Source organism: Anastrepha obliqua, chromosome 1 (assembly GCF_027943255.1).
Source record: "Anastrepha obliqua isolate idAnaObli1 chromosome 1, idAnaObli1_1.0, whole genome shotgun sequence".
Taxonomy (NCBI): Eukaryota; Metazoa; Arthropoda; class Insecta; order Diptera; family Tephritidae; genus Anastrepha; species Anastrepha obliqua.
The window spans coordinates 165,661,238-165,679,905 of NC_072892.1; the positions used below are offsets into that span (position 1 = coordinate 165,661,238).

The 18,668-nt window shown below is 39.6% G+C and overlaps 1 protein-coding gene across 1 annotated transcript; it reads right to left on the minus strand.

Moving 5' to 3' along the window:
• Positions 1-227: 227 nt before the first annotated feature.
• On the minus strand, positions 228-9,679 carry LOC129238360 (uncharacterized). The gene is made up of 2 exons (XM_054873388.1): positions 9,606-9,679; positions 228-1,544 (listed from the first exon to the last, which is right to left on the minus strand). Exons 1-2 carry the CDS (start codon positions 9,618-9,620, stop codon positions 228-230), a joined length of 1,332 nt encoding a protein of 443 aa, XP_054729363.1. The 5' UTR covers positions 9,621-9,679.
• Positions 9,680-18,668: the final 8,989 nt, after the last annotated feature.

Below are 18,668 nucleotides of genomic sequence, written 5' to 3' on the forward strand. Positions count from 1 at the left end.
TATTCTTATTAGTATCGGCTTGCCTATATCTGACCCAAACTCACTAATCTGTGGCAAACAACCGTTGTATTATAATACTCTAGTGCACCTCTGCGTATGTACGTAGGCATAAAAAGTAGAGGCTCACTTAGCTTTTATGGATTTTATTTTTATTTTAAGCTACGACGCGCTTACCCTATATTTACATATGTACATATAAATTAATAACCAATTAAAATATGCTATTTTCATTCTGCAGGCGGAAGATAGTCCAACGGTGACGCCACAGCCTCGTTTGTAGCGACTTTCTTTGGCCCTTTAGCCTCAGTCGAGCCAATGAAATTGTGCGTCGGCACACTACCCTCGTAATTGAAATAATTGGGTCCATCGAGCGATTCATATTGCGATTGAATGGTGCGCTGCGCAAGCTCTGCCTCTTCGGGTGTACGATACTTGACGAACACCACTTCGGGTTTTTGAGGTGCAGTAACTCTCAGTTGGTCAAGTTTCTTAGCCAAATCGGCGGCGTTATGTTGCTTCGTTAGCACATAAACGACGGTGTTTGACTGCCGTGATTGCTTGACCAACTGCAGCGCTGCATTCTCGATACCAGTATGTTCGGGTGCCTTGACAAAGATGACGCGTAGGTTTTTCTTGAAACTCTTCAGTTGATCTTGGAAATCATGTGGCAATTCAAAGTTTTCACGTGGCGCTGAAAGGTAATAAAATTCCTTCTTGTATTTTGCGGGTGCGGGTACGTTGATGTGTGCGTTTGTGGGTTGGAAGTGCGGCTGCGGCTGTGGCGGCAGTTGAGGTGAAAGTTGAGGTAATAGCTGTGGTTGCGGTTGAGGTGCAAGTTGAGGTAGCGGCTGTGGTTGCGGTTGAGGTGCAAGTTGAGGTAGTGGCTGTGGTTGCGGTTGAGGTGCAAGTTGAGGTAGTAGCTGTGGTTGCGGTTGAGGTGCAAGTTGAGGTAGTGGCTGTGGTTGCGGTTGAGGTGCAAGTTGAGGTAGTGGCTGTCGTTGCAGTGGAGGTGCAAGTTGAGGTAGTAGCTGTGGTTGCGGTTGAGGTGCAAGTTGAGGTAGTGGCTGTGGTTGCGGTTGAGGTGCAAGTTGAGGTAGTAGCTGTGGTTGCGGTTGAGGTGCAAGTTGAGGTAGTGGCTGTGGTTGCGGTTGAGGTGCAAGTTGAGGTAGTAGCTGTGGTTGCGGTTGAGGTGCAAGTTGAGGTAGTGGCTGTGGTTGCGGTTGAGGTGCAAGTTGAGGTTGTGGTTGAAGTTGCAGCTGGGGCTGTGGTAGCGCTGGTGGCTGTAGGTGTTCAGTTGTTAGTACTTGTTGTTGTGGTTGCTGTACTTGCTGATGTTGCTCATAGCTGCTTAATTGTTGTCCCAACTGTAAGGGTGAGCCATTATTGCCATTGGCCTGACCAATACTCAGTTCTGAATGCCCTTGCTGATTAGCGAATCGTTGCAGTTGTTCGAATGGGAAGCCCGCATTATGGTTTGCACCAGGGTTTAGTTGGTAATTGTAGCCTTGAGGAGCTGCCAAAGCCACACCAACAAATAGTGACAACTGAAATTAAACAGAGTTTATACTTTAATATGAGATTTGAAAAATTTGAGTGTTAAATAAATTTGCTCGCATGAGAATTGTTCGTTTGCAGGCATATGTCTTTAATTTTCAATGGTTTATGGAAGCTTCTACATAAATAGCGGGTCGATGCACGCTAAAACCTTATTTTTGACTATCGTACCAATCAAACTCAATAATGATGGAATACCAAATTACCCCATTTCAGGCCGTGGCATCAGCATAGCAACAAAACAAATGAAAATAAGAGGAAGAAGAATAAGTGAAAGTAAGTGGAAAGCTTAGGTTTGTTTGTTTTCTGTGCTGACATCATTTAGATCAAATTCGTCGAGAACAAAATAGCGGCGCTGAGATGGCGGCACCTTTGTATTATCATCGTGAATCATACTTTGATAAGTGATTTGGGAGCAACAGGTTAAGGTTACAGTATTTGGCACTGTTCATAAGGGTGTAGAGTGGGGCACACTTAAGCCCAGAGGTCCATTGTAATACGAATCAAGAAGGTTAGAATCAGAAAATGAGCCTTCCAAATTCGCTGTGACTTCAGGTTCCGTGAATTTACACACAAAAGGAAGTGGAATTAATGTTTGGGAAGAGGAAGATTAGGCGAAAGCCATGGTGAAAAAGATTTTTAGAGGTGTGCTCTTTAACAGACCGCTATTACGCTCTGAGCGAATTTTACAAAATCAGCCGATGGGTTGATGTCACTTGGGATGTGTTTACAAAAAAACTGAGAATGTGTTGGCGATATATAAAAAAACTAACCAATGACACTTCGTTGCCATCTGAACAACGATTGATTGGAGGAGTGTGTGAATACATGTGAAATGGTCATGCTGAATTCGGTTGCCGAATCTCTCAAGTGATGTAGCTGCCGAAGTTCCCCTCACTATTTTCTTTTTCACCATAGTTCAAGAGCAATGTTTTTAAATCTATCATCGTTGGACGAAAGCAATAGAAACTACCAAACACAAGAAATTGAACACACAAACTTGCCACGTCGTCATCCTGGTGGGAAACAGATTGGAGTCTTCAGTGATAGTCAGGTTACACTGAGGACCCTGGAGAACGCGCAGCAAACCTCAAAGATTGTTCAAGAATGTTAGAAGAAGCTTAGTTATATGGCAAGAAAAAATAATAGAGTTCCAGGACACTGCGGTGCTCAATGAAATGAAATTGTCGATGAATCGATCAAGTGGATGAAGTGGATCGGCGGTTATTTAGCAATCTACATAATACATAAAGAGCGACGGTCCGGTCTAGAGCGCTGCAGGACTGCAAAGTATTTTGTGACAAGGCCGAACAGAAAACTGTCAAACTTTCTACTAAAACTTGGAAGGTACGAATTTCGGTTGATGGTTGGTATTATTACAGGATACAACCCATGGGGTCAGCATATGACCACCATTGGAATCATTGAGGACCCGATGTGCCCGGTTTGCTTGGAGGAGACGGATAATACTTAGTACTTTCTCTGTGAGTGTCATGCCTTTGTTAGAGCATGGCTACGAGTTTTGGGTTCCGATGTCATGAGAATGAGTAATATTCGTTCTCTCAAACTGGAGGATATTTACAGATATGCCAAAGAATCTGGAAAATTCTCACATGAATATTTAGCTTTTACTCTGTCTCTAATCTTTCCTATCTCTTTCTCTGATAATTTTCTCCTTTCCTCCTTGACTATCTACCATTTCACTTTCCAGAGCTCTAAATACAATGGGCTTTTTAGCCTGAGTGTTTTAGGAGCCGCCAAATCTCTTGATGCTCTTTGGCTCGACCTATTCAAATTTCAATTTCAGCCAGAATATGACTTCAGATGTCCGCTAGGCATCCAAAGAACTAAGAGTTTATACTGCGATACAGCATTCTAACAAGAATGGTAGAGCAAGTGTTCAACGCTTTACACCTCCTCCTCGTTACTGCAGCTGCGACAGAAGTGAATAATTTGAGGAAAAGCCATTAGGGAGTACCTGCTGATGATACCAACCATTGTACTAATGCAAGGCCGATACTGAAGAAAGATCTGTGTTCAGTTATCCCACAAGTGGCATCTGTGCTCCATCTAATGTTGGCTTGCGCGTTACAGACCGACTTGATCCACAGCTTACTTGAGGATAAAGGAAAGTTTTACACTACGCGCCATATGTTTTTTCCTATATGATAGAGCTGGGGACAAATTGGAAGTACCAAATTACAAATTACATTCAGTCACTCGTTTATTTTCAATGTTAATACCATGAAGGCTTGGACACAAGCGACTTCGAGGTCGAAGTGCAAATGTCGAATCCTTTTTCATATAAGAAAAGAATGTTTAGTTGTGTCGCGATGAAATACAATGCAAAATGATTCTTTTTTTAATATTTACGATGCTCTTCTAGTTAAAATTTTCTTGTCAATATATATTTTCCTTTCTTTAATCAAAATTACAAACTTATACAAAATTTGTGAAATGTATCGAACAGTATCTGCTCAGTAGGTTCGTAATTTCGACGTTGCGTTTCTCGGCGATACTCAGATCCGTCAGAAGGAGTACTCGGGTACTCCTCAGGGCAGTGTACTTTCTCCTCTGCTGTAATGAACTGATTGTTAAAGAATCTAGAGGAGAGGAGGACATATGCGGTGGCCTACGCAGTTTATGTTGCAATACTAATAAGAAAAATATTCCCAGATACCCTTTGCAATATAATGCAAAGTGCTTTTAGAGGAAAAAGCCGAGTGGTCTCGGGGTAAATCCCAACAAAACATAACTAATCTTGTTCGCTGGTAAGCTCCAGTACCTCTTCTAAACTCGCCCACTTTTGGTTGAATCACACTGTTAGTCAAGAAAAAAGGTACTTATCCAGGACTAATATCAGATAGGAAGCTTTCGTGGAAACAAACAATAGATGATAGAGTAAGAAAAAAAGAATTGTGTGAGCAAAATGTGGCTTAACCCCGAAAATAGAGCAATGGCTATACACAATAGTAGCCAGACCAATCATGACACACGGTGTCCTGGTTTGGTAGTCAACAATTAGGAAAAAAATGATATGATAAAACTTTTGGAAAGTATTCAAAGGGGTGCTGGTGGCTGCGTAACTGGGGCACTAAAGATTACGCCCACAGCAGCGATGAATGTTATGCTGCATCTATTACCGATTGAGGCCTACAGCAAACAACTAGCGGCATAATCGGCACTTAGGTTAAGGGAATCTTCTTCACGCAAAAATATTAGACGAATATGCTTTCAAACACCAAACAACAAACTTTTGTAAGTCAGTAGAGCTGCATTTAAATACAACCTTTACCACAACTTTCCCAAAGAGAGATGATTGAGGCAATATGGTAATGGACAATAGAAGTGGAGTCAGTATCTATACTGATGGTTCCAAGCTCAATGAACACGTAGGAGGAGACTTTCACTCTGACTAGATGAGTGCCAGCATTTCCTTTCGGCTACCGGATCATTGTTGCGTATTTCAAGCTGAAATTCTGGCTATCAGGGACAACCTGCTGATCTTAAAGAAAAACGTCCTCACCAGAAGAGAAATAAATCTATATATTCAGACAGCCAATCGGCTTTGAGATTACGACTATCTCCTAATATTACCTCGAAGACAGTGGAAGAATGTATCGGCTTTGTGACAGAACTCACCCAATACTTTACAATAAATCTGCTCTGGGTACCAGATCACAGAGACATAGAAGGTAACTGCAAAGTAGATGAACCAGCGAGATTGGGTAGCACATTACCATTCCAACAAGAATAAGCTACCAATAGAACAAGAATCCAATCAGAAGCTACTAATAGATAAACACGCCATTAAATCTGCCAACGTGCTATCGATACAGTCCCTGACTTGTGAAACAAGTAGGATGAAACTTAACAGGATGGTCGTGAGAAATCTGTTTGCGGTCGTAACAGGACATTGCCTTATAGGCAGGCATGCCAGCAGACTGGAAGTACGCTATAACGGCTACTGCAGAAGCTGTAACGACGTTGAAGAAGAAGAAACTGTAGTACAATTTCCATACTCTCTGAGAATAGTGAGAATATTTACTATGGATCGAGTTCTGAGAGGTCTAATCACTCGTTATATAGAATACTTTGGTGAGAATTTACGAAACTGATGCAGAGAGCTAGAAAGAGTTGGAAAGAAAGAAATAACTTCCTCGACTCTTTCGTGGTTGGCTTAAAAGTGGGGTTGGATTCGAATCTAAGAAAATGGCTCTATAAAATAATAATGATGACTTCTACCTCTACAACAGTTTAATGATCTTAACAAACTTACTGATAGTAACACTTACGAGCGTCTCTTAGCCGATACTGAAAATATCGCACTACCAATGCTTTAAATGACCGTTTCACTTTGGCTTAGCAAAAGATAGTATCTGGTCTGATTTAATTTTTCTCTCACAAGGGAGCTACCGTTCAAAAGAAGAAGAATAAAAAATAAATAATGTCATTGGCTGCTGAGAGGCGACAACTGTTAGATACACTTTTTCTATCATTTTGGTGTTTTATGGACGGAGATTCGAGCCTACGTTCTCCCGAATGGTAGTCATGCATTAACGCGGCGGCCACCTAAGGAAAGAATATTCCGAAATATTATCAGATCTGGAAAGACATAACGAAGTCCCCAACACCAGACAAGAAAAGGGAGAATTTCCGTTTTTGATTTTATCATCTATCACAATCAAATCGAGCCTACTCAATTAATATTAGGTAGTCGAAAAAGTCTTTTCGTATTTTGTCAATAGATGTCGTTGGAGTCATCTATCTCCAGTGCTACCAATCACATTGTGTCAATCATATGGTGTTAGAAAGGTGACATTTTAAGCTTCATTTAACCAAAAACAATTAAATTCGGATGTGAAAGATGCACCTCGCTCCGGTCGACCTATCGTTGAAAAAGTTGGTGAAATTATGGAAAAGATTGACCAGGACCGTCACATAAGCTGCCATGACATCGCCAAGGCACTAAACATTCATCATCAAACGGTTTTGAACCATTTAAAAAAGGCTGGTTACAAAAAGAAGCTCGATGTTTGGGTATCACATGAATTGTCTGTGAAAAATTTAATGGACCGAAAAAACATATGCGATTCTTTGCTAAAACGAAATCGAACCATTTCTGAAGCGAATGGTAACAGCAGACGAAAAGTGGGTCAAATACGACAATAATGTGCGAAAAAGATCATGGTGCAAGGGTGGTGAAGCTCAACAAATGGTCGCAAAGCCAGGATTAACGCCTCGAAAGGTTATGCTGTGTATTTGGTGGGATTGGAAAGGAATCATCCACCATGAGCTGCTCCAGCCTGCTCGAACGATTGGTTCTACACTTTACTGTCAACAACTGATGAGATTGAAGCAAGCAATCGGAAAAAAACGGCCAGAACTGATAAGCAAAAAGAGCGTCGTCTTCCATCAGGACAACGCTATGCCACACACATCTTTGATGATTCGGCAAAAACTAGGAGAGTTTGGCAGGGAAGTTTTGATGCATCCACCATATAGCCCTGACCTTGCACCATCGGACTACCATTTGTTTCGGTCAATGCAGAACCTCCTTAATGGAGTAAAGTTGGCTTCAAGAGAAGCCTGTGAAAATTACTTGTCGCAGTTTTTCGCCGAGAAACCACAAAAGTTTTACACTGATGGAATAATGTCTCTAGAAGAAAAATGGCGAAAGGTGGTCGACCAAAATGGTACATATTTGGTTTAATAAAGTTCATTGTAAATATAAAAAAAATGAGTTGAAGTTTGATTAGAAATACGAAAAGACTTTTTCGACTACCAATACATGCAATAAATGTATTATAATACATTATTACATATATTTGTTAAATTCAATTCGCCGCCTCGATTATCTAATTATTCATTGAAATGAGGTCGCTGATAGGTTAACTAGATTAAATTTATTCATGATCTCTAGCAAGTATTCGATTTCTACCTCAATAGAATAGATAGAGGGTAGCCTATAACTCTAATCGAGTCACAGATGACGGATGTCTGATGTGAGTCTTATGCATAGCCAAGCACATGCGGCCTGAATGTAGCTTTCAATGAGCATCTGATCTATCAGAGAAGCCCCCAGGCTTACATTGTAAGGCTCTTCACTTCAATATTCTTTATGAACTTTACTAGTCTTTAGCCGCCTATTGGCACTCCCTAAGAGGAGGCGAACTAATATGTAGATGCCTAGTTTCAAATCGGAAGGACGCGGAAGATTATGCTGGTAGCGTTTCTGTTAAAAGAGATTAAAAGATCATCAACCTGAAATTTCAGACGCACAGTGGCACTTAACTGTGTATTAGGCGTTAGGTTCTACACCGCCATAATAACCTAACTTAAGGGAAGAGCCTGGTTTATAAAGTCAAAAAAATCAATTTTTTTTTTGGTTTAAGTGATTCCTAATATATTTCAGAATATTCACACAAAGTTACAGAGCCTAATTCTCAATATTTCCGTAGATACAAAGCCAAAGGAAGGCGAGCGTTAGGTAGTTACGCTGTGACCGGACAGCTATAGTACAAACTTTGTCTTCTTTTCTCGACTTTTCATTTTTATGATTTTTTTGAATTGGCGTACATGAATGAAAAAAAACTAATGAACCTTTTGAAATGAATCATAGCTTGTTCTCTTCAGTATTAAATTCTCTTCTATTTGAACTAACAAAATAGATAAAAAAAAATGTTCAACATTTTTATACCAAGTTGAAGTGAATTTTTTTTTTATAGAAAGACATTTTTTTCTTTAAAACCTCCAAAAAGTTGAAATTTTGGAATTTCTCTCAGTTTTCTTAGTTCATCTAGATTAAAAAAAATCATGATAATTAGAAATCCATTTGAATTTTTTGCTTTAGATAATAATTACGATCTGTATCTTGTACGCCAGTTCGAAACTCCAGCGTTGCAGCGCTCTACTAATTTCTATGTTAAACTTTTTTTTCAACTTATTTTAACCAGTACAAAAATTTTTTATACTTTTTAAATGTTCATTGAAAGATAGAAAAAACTTTGCAGTGCTAAATTAATTTTTTCCTTAAAACAAAAGATCGCAAAGAGATCTAATTTTTAGACCTCATAAACCAGGCTCCCCCCTTAATTCAAAAAAATTGTAAAATATCGTCACCCGGCAATTATGAGAACTAAAGGGCACTTAACTGTTTATTGGGTACTGAGTTCTGCATCGCCTTTCTAACTAAAAAATAAAAGGTAGGTGAAATGGTTTAAGTGCCACTCTGGCACTGCTAAAGTAGCACTAGGTTAGGTTAGGTTGAAGCGGTTGTCCTGTGGGACACACTCAGGCTCATAGCCCATTGTGATGCCGCGTGGGGAGCTTGTCCCTATCTCTCCTAAAACCAGTGTGTGTTTTTCAAAAATTTTAGAATATCTCTGATTTCTATGGTACTGAGGTCTTCTAGCTCATTAAAAAATTGTCTACCCAGAATAGTAAACCTGCGTCTGGATAGAGCAGGGCAGTGGCACAGTAGGTGCGAGATTGTCTCTTCCTCGTCCTCATCTAGACAACTTCTACAGAAGTCATGTGTTTGCACACCCATCCTTTGGGCGTGTCTGCCTATTAGGCAGTGCCCCGTTATGACTGAGATCAATGTGCTAAGACTGTGTTTATTTTGGCTTAGCAGAGATTCTGTGCATTTAGCATTTAGAGTCGGAAAGTAGCACTAAAGCGTCTAAAAAAAAATAATTCTCGATGCCAGCAGCGAAACCTTTAAAACCTCTGTTTTTCCTCATAATATCACAATTTCGTGATATTTCTGTATTTAGTTTTCTTTATTTTATTTTATTTTAGTTTTTAATTATTTATTTTTTTAATTTAATTTAATTTATTTTTGAATTTAATTTAATTTAATTTAATTTAATTTAATTTAATTTAATTTAATTTAATTTAATTTAATTTAATTTAATTTAATTTAATTTAATTTAATTTAATTTAATTTAATTTAATTTAATTAATTTTTATTTTTTTATTTTTTTTTTTTTTAATCTAATTTAATTTATTTTTTTTGTTAATTCGCAACACAACATTTGCTCACTCACCACCAAAACACGCATCTTTGATTTAGTTGAAGTTTTTCAAACACCCGTGCAACCTACGAGGATCACTTCCTTAAGTCTTCACTATGTGAAATTTAAAATGTAACTGTTCATCAGCATGCACACTAGTCCAGTTTTTATATGTCGCCAAATTAACAACGATACTTCAGAAATAGCAGATAATCGAAACGAAACCTTATTAAAAAAAAAATCTCAATAATTGCAAAAGCAATTTATAAGCGACCTATGACTGATCAACTGACCAATGAATAATGTCAAAATGTTTCAATTTTTATTTTACTAATTTTTTAATTTTTTATTCCACTCTATCACCAAACCAAACTACATATGTGTGTATGTGTATGCGTGCATATATTTGCGTTTTATGGAAAAATAAATTTTATGGCCAAAAGCAGAAATATCTAATTTAGCAAATTGTTAAATGCAACAATACAAATCGATGAAAGATGAAGAAGCAGCTACAAAGAGTAATAAAATGTTTTGATAGCACGAACGGGCGTTGACTTGAATAACAGCAGCTCTAATTTCAGCTACAGCTCCAGTTAACCAAACGCATATTTTGCCATTTGTTGCAGCGCTGACGTACGACCTCTGCTGTGTGAATAAATATTAATAGCAACACTTTTGATTTTTGCTCGACTGTACATATACAGTGGCACAAAACTACATTAAAGGAGATGTACAATTTTACGGGGCGAGGTATGAAAAACATAGGACCTTACAACGTCTACTATGTAAAGGAGCTCAAATTCAGTATTGGATTGTTGTGGGCAAGAGACTTCGTCGCCAAGATTTTTTAATATCCCGCTAACATCCGCGATGGAAGAGAAGGACGGGACAACCAAAGATTCCTTCTATGAGTGCCTGGTACATTCTTATGAGCGCTGCCCCCACCACGGCATCAAAATCGTGCTTGGTGACTTCAATGTCAAAGTGGGCAAGGAGGGAATTTTTGGTCCCATAGTCGGAAAATTCAAAAAGGAAGAGAGACATATTATCAGAAAGAAGAAAGGAGATTCCGAAATACGTGGAGCGAGGCGATTACAGTAGGTTTCAAGACCGGAGCGTTTTCCTGCAAGAACAAAGATGGCGATCTGGGGACTGACATCCAGAGCAAGGTCAGAGAGAATGTGAAGATTCCGATACCCCAATCGTTGACGACGGAATGGTCGTTCCGCTAACCGACCATGACGAGGTGAGAATAGCGATAACGCGGCTAAAGAACAACAAAGCCGGGGGCGCCGACGGACTGCCGGCTGAGCTATTCAAACATGGCGGCGAGGAGCTGGAAAGGTGCATGCATCAGCTTCTATGCAAAATATGGTCGGATGAAAGCATGCCTGCCGATTGGAATTTAAGTGTGCTCTGCCCAATCCATAATCCGGGATTAGTCTTCTAAATATCGCCTATAAGGTTCTAGCGAGCGTATTGTGGGAAAGGCCGAAGCCCACCGTCAACCAACTGATTGGACCTTATCAGTGTGGCTTTATCTTGGAAAAGTCCCACGAAAGGAGAATCGACACACACCAGCTTTTCGTCGACTTCAAAACTGCATTTGACAGTACGAAAAGGAGTTTCCTGTATACCGCGAGGTCTGAATTTGGTATACCCGCTATTCAAAATGACAATCTCACAAAAGATAAGCATGGAATAACAGGCGCACTCCGATCGACCCCTCAAGTGGCGCTGGAAATGATAGTGGTCATCATTTTTGTATTGACGGGATCGGGAGTGTATTCGGAACAATTATCCTTAAATTGCTCCTTTAGACTCCCAGATCGGTTTAGCATCTTCCAATTTGAGAAAAACGATGAGATTAAGGAACTTACCTCCGGCAAACCCCACCATTTTTGCTGATAGTAAAGCAGCGATCAAGGCAGTGACCTCAGCGCGCATCAACTCAAGATGTGTTAAATAAGGCAGGAGGCCCCTCTCGCTTATCCAACTACACAACACCACACTTTGTTGGGTTTCTGGCCACTCTGGAGTAGAGGGAACTGAAAAAGCGGATGAGTGTGCAAAAAAGGGCTCTGAGCTTGAACTTCAGCGAGTGGTAGAGGACATAAGTATTCCTCTAAACGAACTGTGCACTGCAATTGACTTGAGCGTAACCGCAGAAACGAACGGCAGAGTCCCCAAAGCGCTCTGGCCAAAACTGAATCTTAAAAAGAAAAAATGTCTGCTAGGATTCAACAGATCAACTACCAGCGTCCTCACAGCTGTTCACACTATAGGCATCCTAGTCCGTAGAATGGGTGTATTTCACAATGACTTTGCAGTAGTTGTGGAGATGAAGAAGAAATTGACTGGGTACAACAACTCCTCTGTGAATGTCTTGCACTTAAAAAAAGCCGTGCCACATATCATGTCGATTATTTCTTTGAAGACTTGAGAAATTTGCAATACATCTCACTGGGGGGGACTAGTTACCTTCTTAAAAAGATCTAAGAGGTTTCCGCAATTTAGTTAGGGTATGGAAATCTAATGCAGGTGTCACAATAAGCCTTAGGGCCACCGAGTGTCTTATCCCAGACAAGCAACTTGGCTAACCTAACTATATTTTGCCTGTAAGCTGCACTTTTTTAAATAAAGTAAATTCGAAATTGAAAAACACCATTTTTTTTTATAAATCATTCCGATCCCATAAAAATATTTAATTTTATTATTTTGAGTTAGAAATTGTTCATATAATATTTTTGCTGCTTTATAGATATTTAAAAAAAAATGAGCCCAACGAGTGAAATTCTAAAATACGACACTGTGAGCCATAATTTTTTGGTTGTGTGGTGTTTGCAAATGATTTACTCTGTCGATTTATTCGCACTCGATTATGTTTATGTTAATTTAATACCACCTGTTTTGGCATTTTTATAACATCGCTGATACTCGTATTTGTATAGATTACCAGCAAATGCGTATGCACTGGGGTGTAAAGCTATTAACCTCCTTTGGCAAGGAAGTGATTTATAGGAAGTACTTAAATTAAAAATTATGTAAGGCAATTGATTCTTAATTTTGCTTTCATATGTTCGTCTTTAGAGAAATCTGCATTAAAAGGAATGCAAATTGAGTCCCTTGAAGTTGAGAATATATAGGTGCGTCCTGATGAAGCTGATGGCAGAAGATTCCAGGAACTATTTAGAGCAATGAAATGTTCGTATAGAGCATTATAGGGCTACAGGCTTTTTTATTTCCGCTTATTCTGATTCTGATTAGACGGTTTCCAAATGCGACCGAAACACTGAGGTAAATAATAACTTAAGGGTATATCGATCTGAAAATTTAGAGTTTGGGTCTTTAGGAGATCTCCATTTATTGCTGTTACAATCTGTCATAACAATAACAATAAGTACTATTTTTACGTACAATTTTATATCTTTTGCATTTACTTATATTACGTTTTAAATCTTTGCATTAAATCATTAGGCTGACATTTTTTTCATCTTGAAGAGTAGTTTATCTTAGAAAGGTTATTTGCTCGGTTATTTGGATGAGAGGCTAGTCGGTTGCTGGCTCCCTGGCTGAGGTTGTTTATTTCTTCGAAAATTGTCGTAACTTTTAGGTCACGGTGCAATATCTCGTTTCGTACAAACCATGGCGCATTGGCACACATGCGGAGCACCTTTGACTGAAATCTTTGCATAATTTTCAGATTTGATTTTGCATCTGAGCCCCATAATTAAACTCCATACGTCCATATCGGTTTCAGAATAGATTTGTAGATAAGCACCTTATTGCCTTGTGTAAGTGCTGAATTGTAGCCGATTAACCAGTGTAGTGATCGCAATTTCATTCCAAGTTGCTTTCACTTTAAAAATATATACGATCGCCTAGAAAGACACCGGTCTAATAGAATACCTAAATATTTTGCATTATCTGTTTGAGGTATAGGAACGCTGTTAAGAGATACGGCAGGACATGAGCCATTTCGAAGAATGAATGTTATCAGCGCCGATTTGATTTCGTTAGCTTTTAGCGCCATTTTTTCATCCAGTCGCTAACACTGTTAAGGTTTTCTTGTAGGTAATCAGAAGCAATTGAGGGAAGGTACTCCTGGTCATGACACCAGTATCATCTGCATACGTAGTTGTATATGTGTTCTTTGATAGTGGCAGGTCTGCCGTCAACAAAGCGTACAAAACGGAACCTAGAACACTTCCTTGTGGTACACCTGCTCTAATTGCGTGAAGGTTAGTGGTTTCATTGTTTACTTTAACAAGAAAATGTCTATTTTGCAAGTATGAGTTTATGAGCATATAACAAAAGTAAGATTATATAGCAGGCCTTCATGCCAGACTTCATCGAAGGTTTGCGTCATATCTAAAGATGCCGCTGTACAGTATTGCTTCTTCTCAAGTGCTTGTCTAGCGAAATCATACACACAATTAACTTGCTCTATGGTGGAGTGATACTTACGAAAACCAAATTGGTGGGCTGGAATGAGATTCCTCTACGCAATTATTGGATTTATCCTTTTTAAAAGCAGCTTTTCGAAGAGTTTAGAGGCAATAGGCAATAGACTTATTGGCCTGTAATTGGAGACCGCGGTCGGGGTGAAGAATGGTGAAGAATTTGTATCCACATAAGGGCAATTCTTTTAAAACCTTACTAGTTATTAGATCGTAACCTGGCGCCTTTTTGGTTTTAAGAGTATTGGTTACTGCGTATTTAACTTCTTTCCAGGTAAATCGTACAGTTGGAAAATCCATTTGAAACGGAGTTGAGAGAAATTCGTTAACTTCTGAGTCTACCTCCGCACTTTGACTCGGAAATGGTTGGAAAATATTTGATAGATGTTTGGCAAACTTTATTGCTTTTTGTTTATCAGTTTTTACCCAATCTCCATTACACGTTTTTATCGCTGCGTTGTGAGGCGTTGGTGGTGACATCTTTTTCGTTGCCTTCCAGAGTGAGTAGTCAGTAGCTTCCGTAGGTAACAAGTTAGATAAGTATTCATGCGGTTCAGAGTCTTATAGTGTTTCTTAATTTTTTGTGAGCTTATTTAGCTTTTTCTTGTCTTTATTTGGTGCGTTAAAATTGGTTCTGTTAAGTGGAAAAGTTGATATTCGCCAAGTAGGCACCGCCCAAACCTTCCGTGAGATTTCCGGTGATAACTGTTAACAGTCCTGTTGAGTATTCTCTCTACAGGCTGCAATTGTCTGAAGCTTGTACTTTGTACACTACGTGTGATGAGCTATAATTCGATATTTTCATCAAAAAGTTTGTTGTTTCTTAGCATACACTTCCATGTAACGTTTTCACTTACGAGTTTTATTTGGTTTTTTTTTTCAGTGAGTTGAAAAAGCAAGATCGTCATGTCACATATTGCGAGATAACGGCATCTCCAGGTATTAGTGGAACCGACGTACCTACATTCAATATTGCAACATTGAACATTTGGGCGCCAAAAAGATTTGTTCTCTTTGGACACCTCATAATTTGAAAATTGCCCCACAAAAGATACTCGTAAAGATATGTTGAAGAAATTCCGCAGCGTTGCTTCAAAATGCGTCTATGATATTGCAGCAGGTGGATCTATGCGAATGAAGAGGAAATAAAACAGCAATCGACTGTATGAGTGCTTCAAGACGAGTTGAATTCCACAAAAGTAGTTCGCGGAAGATGAACTTTAAAGTAAATGGTTACCTATCTTTTTTGGAAAATGTAGTCATGTCGCAACTGTACCACTAAAGAAACTTAAAAAGTCAATTCTGAGTAGTACACAACCATTTGTTTGCCAGAAGTTTTTGAAAAATTAAGGAAAATCAGCCGTCGAATCACACAAAAGTGAGTTTTTGGGCACTCAAAAGATCGGATTAATGGATCATCCGCCTACAGGACTGTTTTGCGCAAATTGGTTTCTTTTTGTTCTCGAATATCAAAAATAAGTCAACGCCTGAAGAAGTTGTTGACGTTTTCAAATGGGTCGTTTTGGAGGTATCCACTTCTGGGTGGCAAAAGTGCTTCGAAAACAGGTTCAGGCGAATGCAGAGGTGTTCCAAGGAGTATATTTTGAAACCATTTTCATTATATTTTACTGTGTTTTCATTATTCGACGGCAACTCTCGTGATATGGAAATAATTGTTCATTGCCTTCAAAGTCTAGAGATGCCACTTTTGTAGCATTGAAGCCTGTAGGAATTTAGCTAAAACTGCAACATAAGTTTTGCAAAGGGAAATGTTAAGGGTACATCACCAGCCGCTTGAATAAGAGATCCCATTCAAATCTCAAGAAGCTGAACTTCAAATAAAATTTAAAATATAATAAGTTTTGTTATTTTCAAAGATTTATTCCATTAGTTCACAAAAAAGTGATAGAAAAAGAATCAAAATGTAATTTTGAGCAACAACACAAAACAACAAAAAATTTGACGGACTGCCACGCACGCCCGATGTGTCTCGTTATTAACAAATTAATGTCACTTTGATATAACTCTTGACCTTGACCGAGTTTTTCAAATGGCCAGATCATAAACACTAAGAATGTGTTTGTATTAAAAACAAAATTTAACTTAATTAAATTGAAATTGAAAAGTCCGTTATTTAGGCATTTTTTATTACTTTGAATATGCACTAGGGTGGAGCGAAAATTTTACTTGCCGTGCTTTTTGAAAAGAACTCATAAGGTGCCAATTGCCAGCCAACAACAAGCCGATAGAGCAGGTTCTTGAACTTACTTATCTCGGATCGAGAATTACCGGCAATAGAGATCTAAGAAAAGAAATAAAGCAAGCGGCTAACAAAGTAGCATCGCTATCTGGCTGCCTGAGAACTGGCATATGGAGAAACAAGCACACGAGGAGGACCGAAAGCAAAGTAAGAATCTGTTTCTGATGGCTTTTTTCCATAAACTCTTACTCAATAAATACTCGTGGTATATTTGGATCATAAACAAGAAATGAGTACCCGCAGCTGCTCCAGAACGCCAACATTGAGTTGTCCAGTCACGGCATGACCGGCAAGAACATGTTCAAGGATGTTGCGGAAATTCAATAGAAAAAATAAACCGTCGAAATTATCCTCAACGGCGATCTGAATATCCTCACTGTCTTTTGTCGCTTTCCAGTCTCCTGAACTCGCTGCCGACCTCATTTATGGGGTTCGGGGTCATACTGAAATACCCACTATCTACAATTTTTGCTGGATTTTTATATATTTGCATCAAATTTCATAAGACATTGGATCACAGGAAGGGGCTTGAAATGCAAGTCGCTTATATTCACAACGATGCTAAAACTTTAATTTTCGAAAAAAAAAATCGTATAAAACACAAAACAAATGTGCTATCGACTTCAAACTACGAGCGGAATTACATGACAATCGGATACTATCCAGACCGAGCATTGCCAGCTCTTGAGGTTTAACTAATTTTTGCGCCGGCAGGTGAGCAGTGGCACTCCCCAATTCTCTTCACTCTTGTCAATTCTCTGGGTTGTTGTGCTTAATGACTTACTAGAAGAGCTGAAGACGAGAGGCTGCAAAGTTATTGCTTATGCGGATGACGCTGCACTTATTGTCAGACAAAATTCTATAGATTTTCTGATGGAACTGATGAAGGGTTATCTGAATCTGGTTGTGAAGTGAACCGCAAATTGCGGTCTCTCGATAAATCCTCTAAAGACTGAACTCGTCTTATTACGATGAGACATAAAAGACCTAGAGTCTTTCTTCTCTCAATAGTGGGTGCTCTCTGACAGATTTAAGTACCTGGGAAAGATGGAGCCTCTCGCCTAAAGTTGCGCTTAAGTTAACTTTATAAAGCCAATTTTGTTGTGCGGAGTCCTTTTCTGGTGAAACTCGCTGGAAATAATGATATCGGTTAAGAAGCTGAAGGGGGTCCAAAGGTCTGAGCTCATTGGAATCTGTGGGGCGCTTCGGACCACACATACTCTAGTCCTCAACGCAATGCTGAATGTGGCACCCTTGGAAATTGCGGGAAAAATCGCCGCTGCACGACCCGGATTGTGGTGTTCGAGATGTAAGTTAGACTTAAGCTCGCTAGGTCCGAGCGGAACTATTTCCATTCATATTCTCTAAAGGTAAGAGTGGGCGTGGTGTAACATTTGGATGCAGGGCAGGGAAAATATGTACGGGTGGCTCGAAGTTGGATAGAAGAGTTGGTGGGGGAGTATTCTGCGAGGAACTCCACACATCAAGCTCAAATTTAGGCTTCCTGACAACTTCCCAGCGGAAGTAGCCGCAATTAAGGAAGCAGTGGATTGGTTGCTTCTGTAATTACTGTAAATGATGTAAATATCTACTCTTGCAGCCAAGCGGCAATTAGGGCCTTGGTCTCGTTGTTTGTGCGTACGAAATTAGTCGGGGAATGCCTGACTGCTCTTTCGATTATATCCGAAATTTTGATATTAATCTTATTTGTATTTCTGGCCACAATGGCACAGCAGCAAACAGCTGAGCCGATAAGTTAGCTAGACAGTGGACTCTCGGTGGTTTCCCTGCGAAATTAAGGGATTGGGTTTTCGTTGAATGCCTGTGGTCTGCTCCTGGAAAAATGGGTTTCGCGTCCACTCAGCGAGCGCTGGGCTAGTGTGCAAACGTGTGTATCAAAGCCGCAGTTCCTGCATTTGGTAGGCATCCTTACCGGATATTGATCGTTAGGTATTCATGCGGTGAGGCTTGGGATTGCTTCCAGTCCTTTATGCAGAAGCTGTCTGGAGGATGGATGGAATCATCTCAGCACCTTTTTCTCAGCTGCTCTGCTTTCTTCGAACACAGATTTAGACGTCTGGGCTCGCACTTTTTCTCTAAGCCTGCGGATATTGTGGGTTCAAAGCCCCTTGATCCTTTTTTCTTTTCCCTCTCCCCTCCTGTATGGTATCACAATGGACAAATTTTGATTTTTTCCGAGTGGGCCGCTCTCAAAGGCAGCCGTTTATCCTAACCTAAGCTAGACTCGGAGGTTTTCCAATGTTTGCCGTGGGGCGACCAGTAATACAAAAATCTTCTTCATTCAACTGGTGTTTCGAGCCCAATGTAGCCTTTCTACTTTGGAACACTGCACTAAACCATTCGGCTAGGGCGACC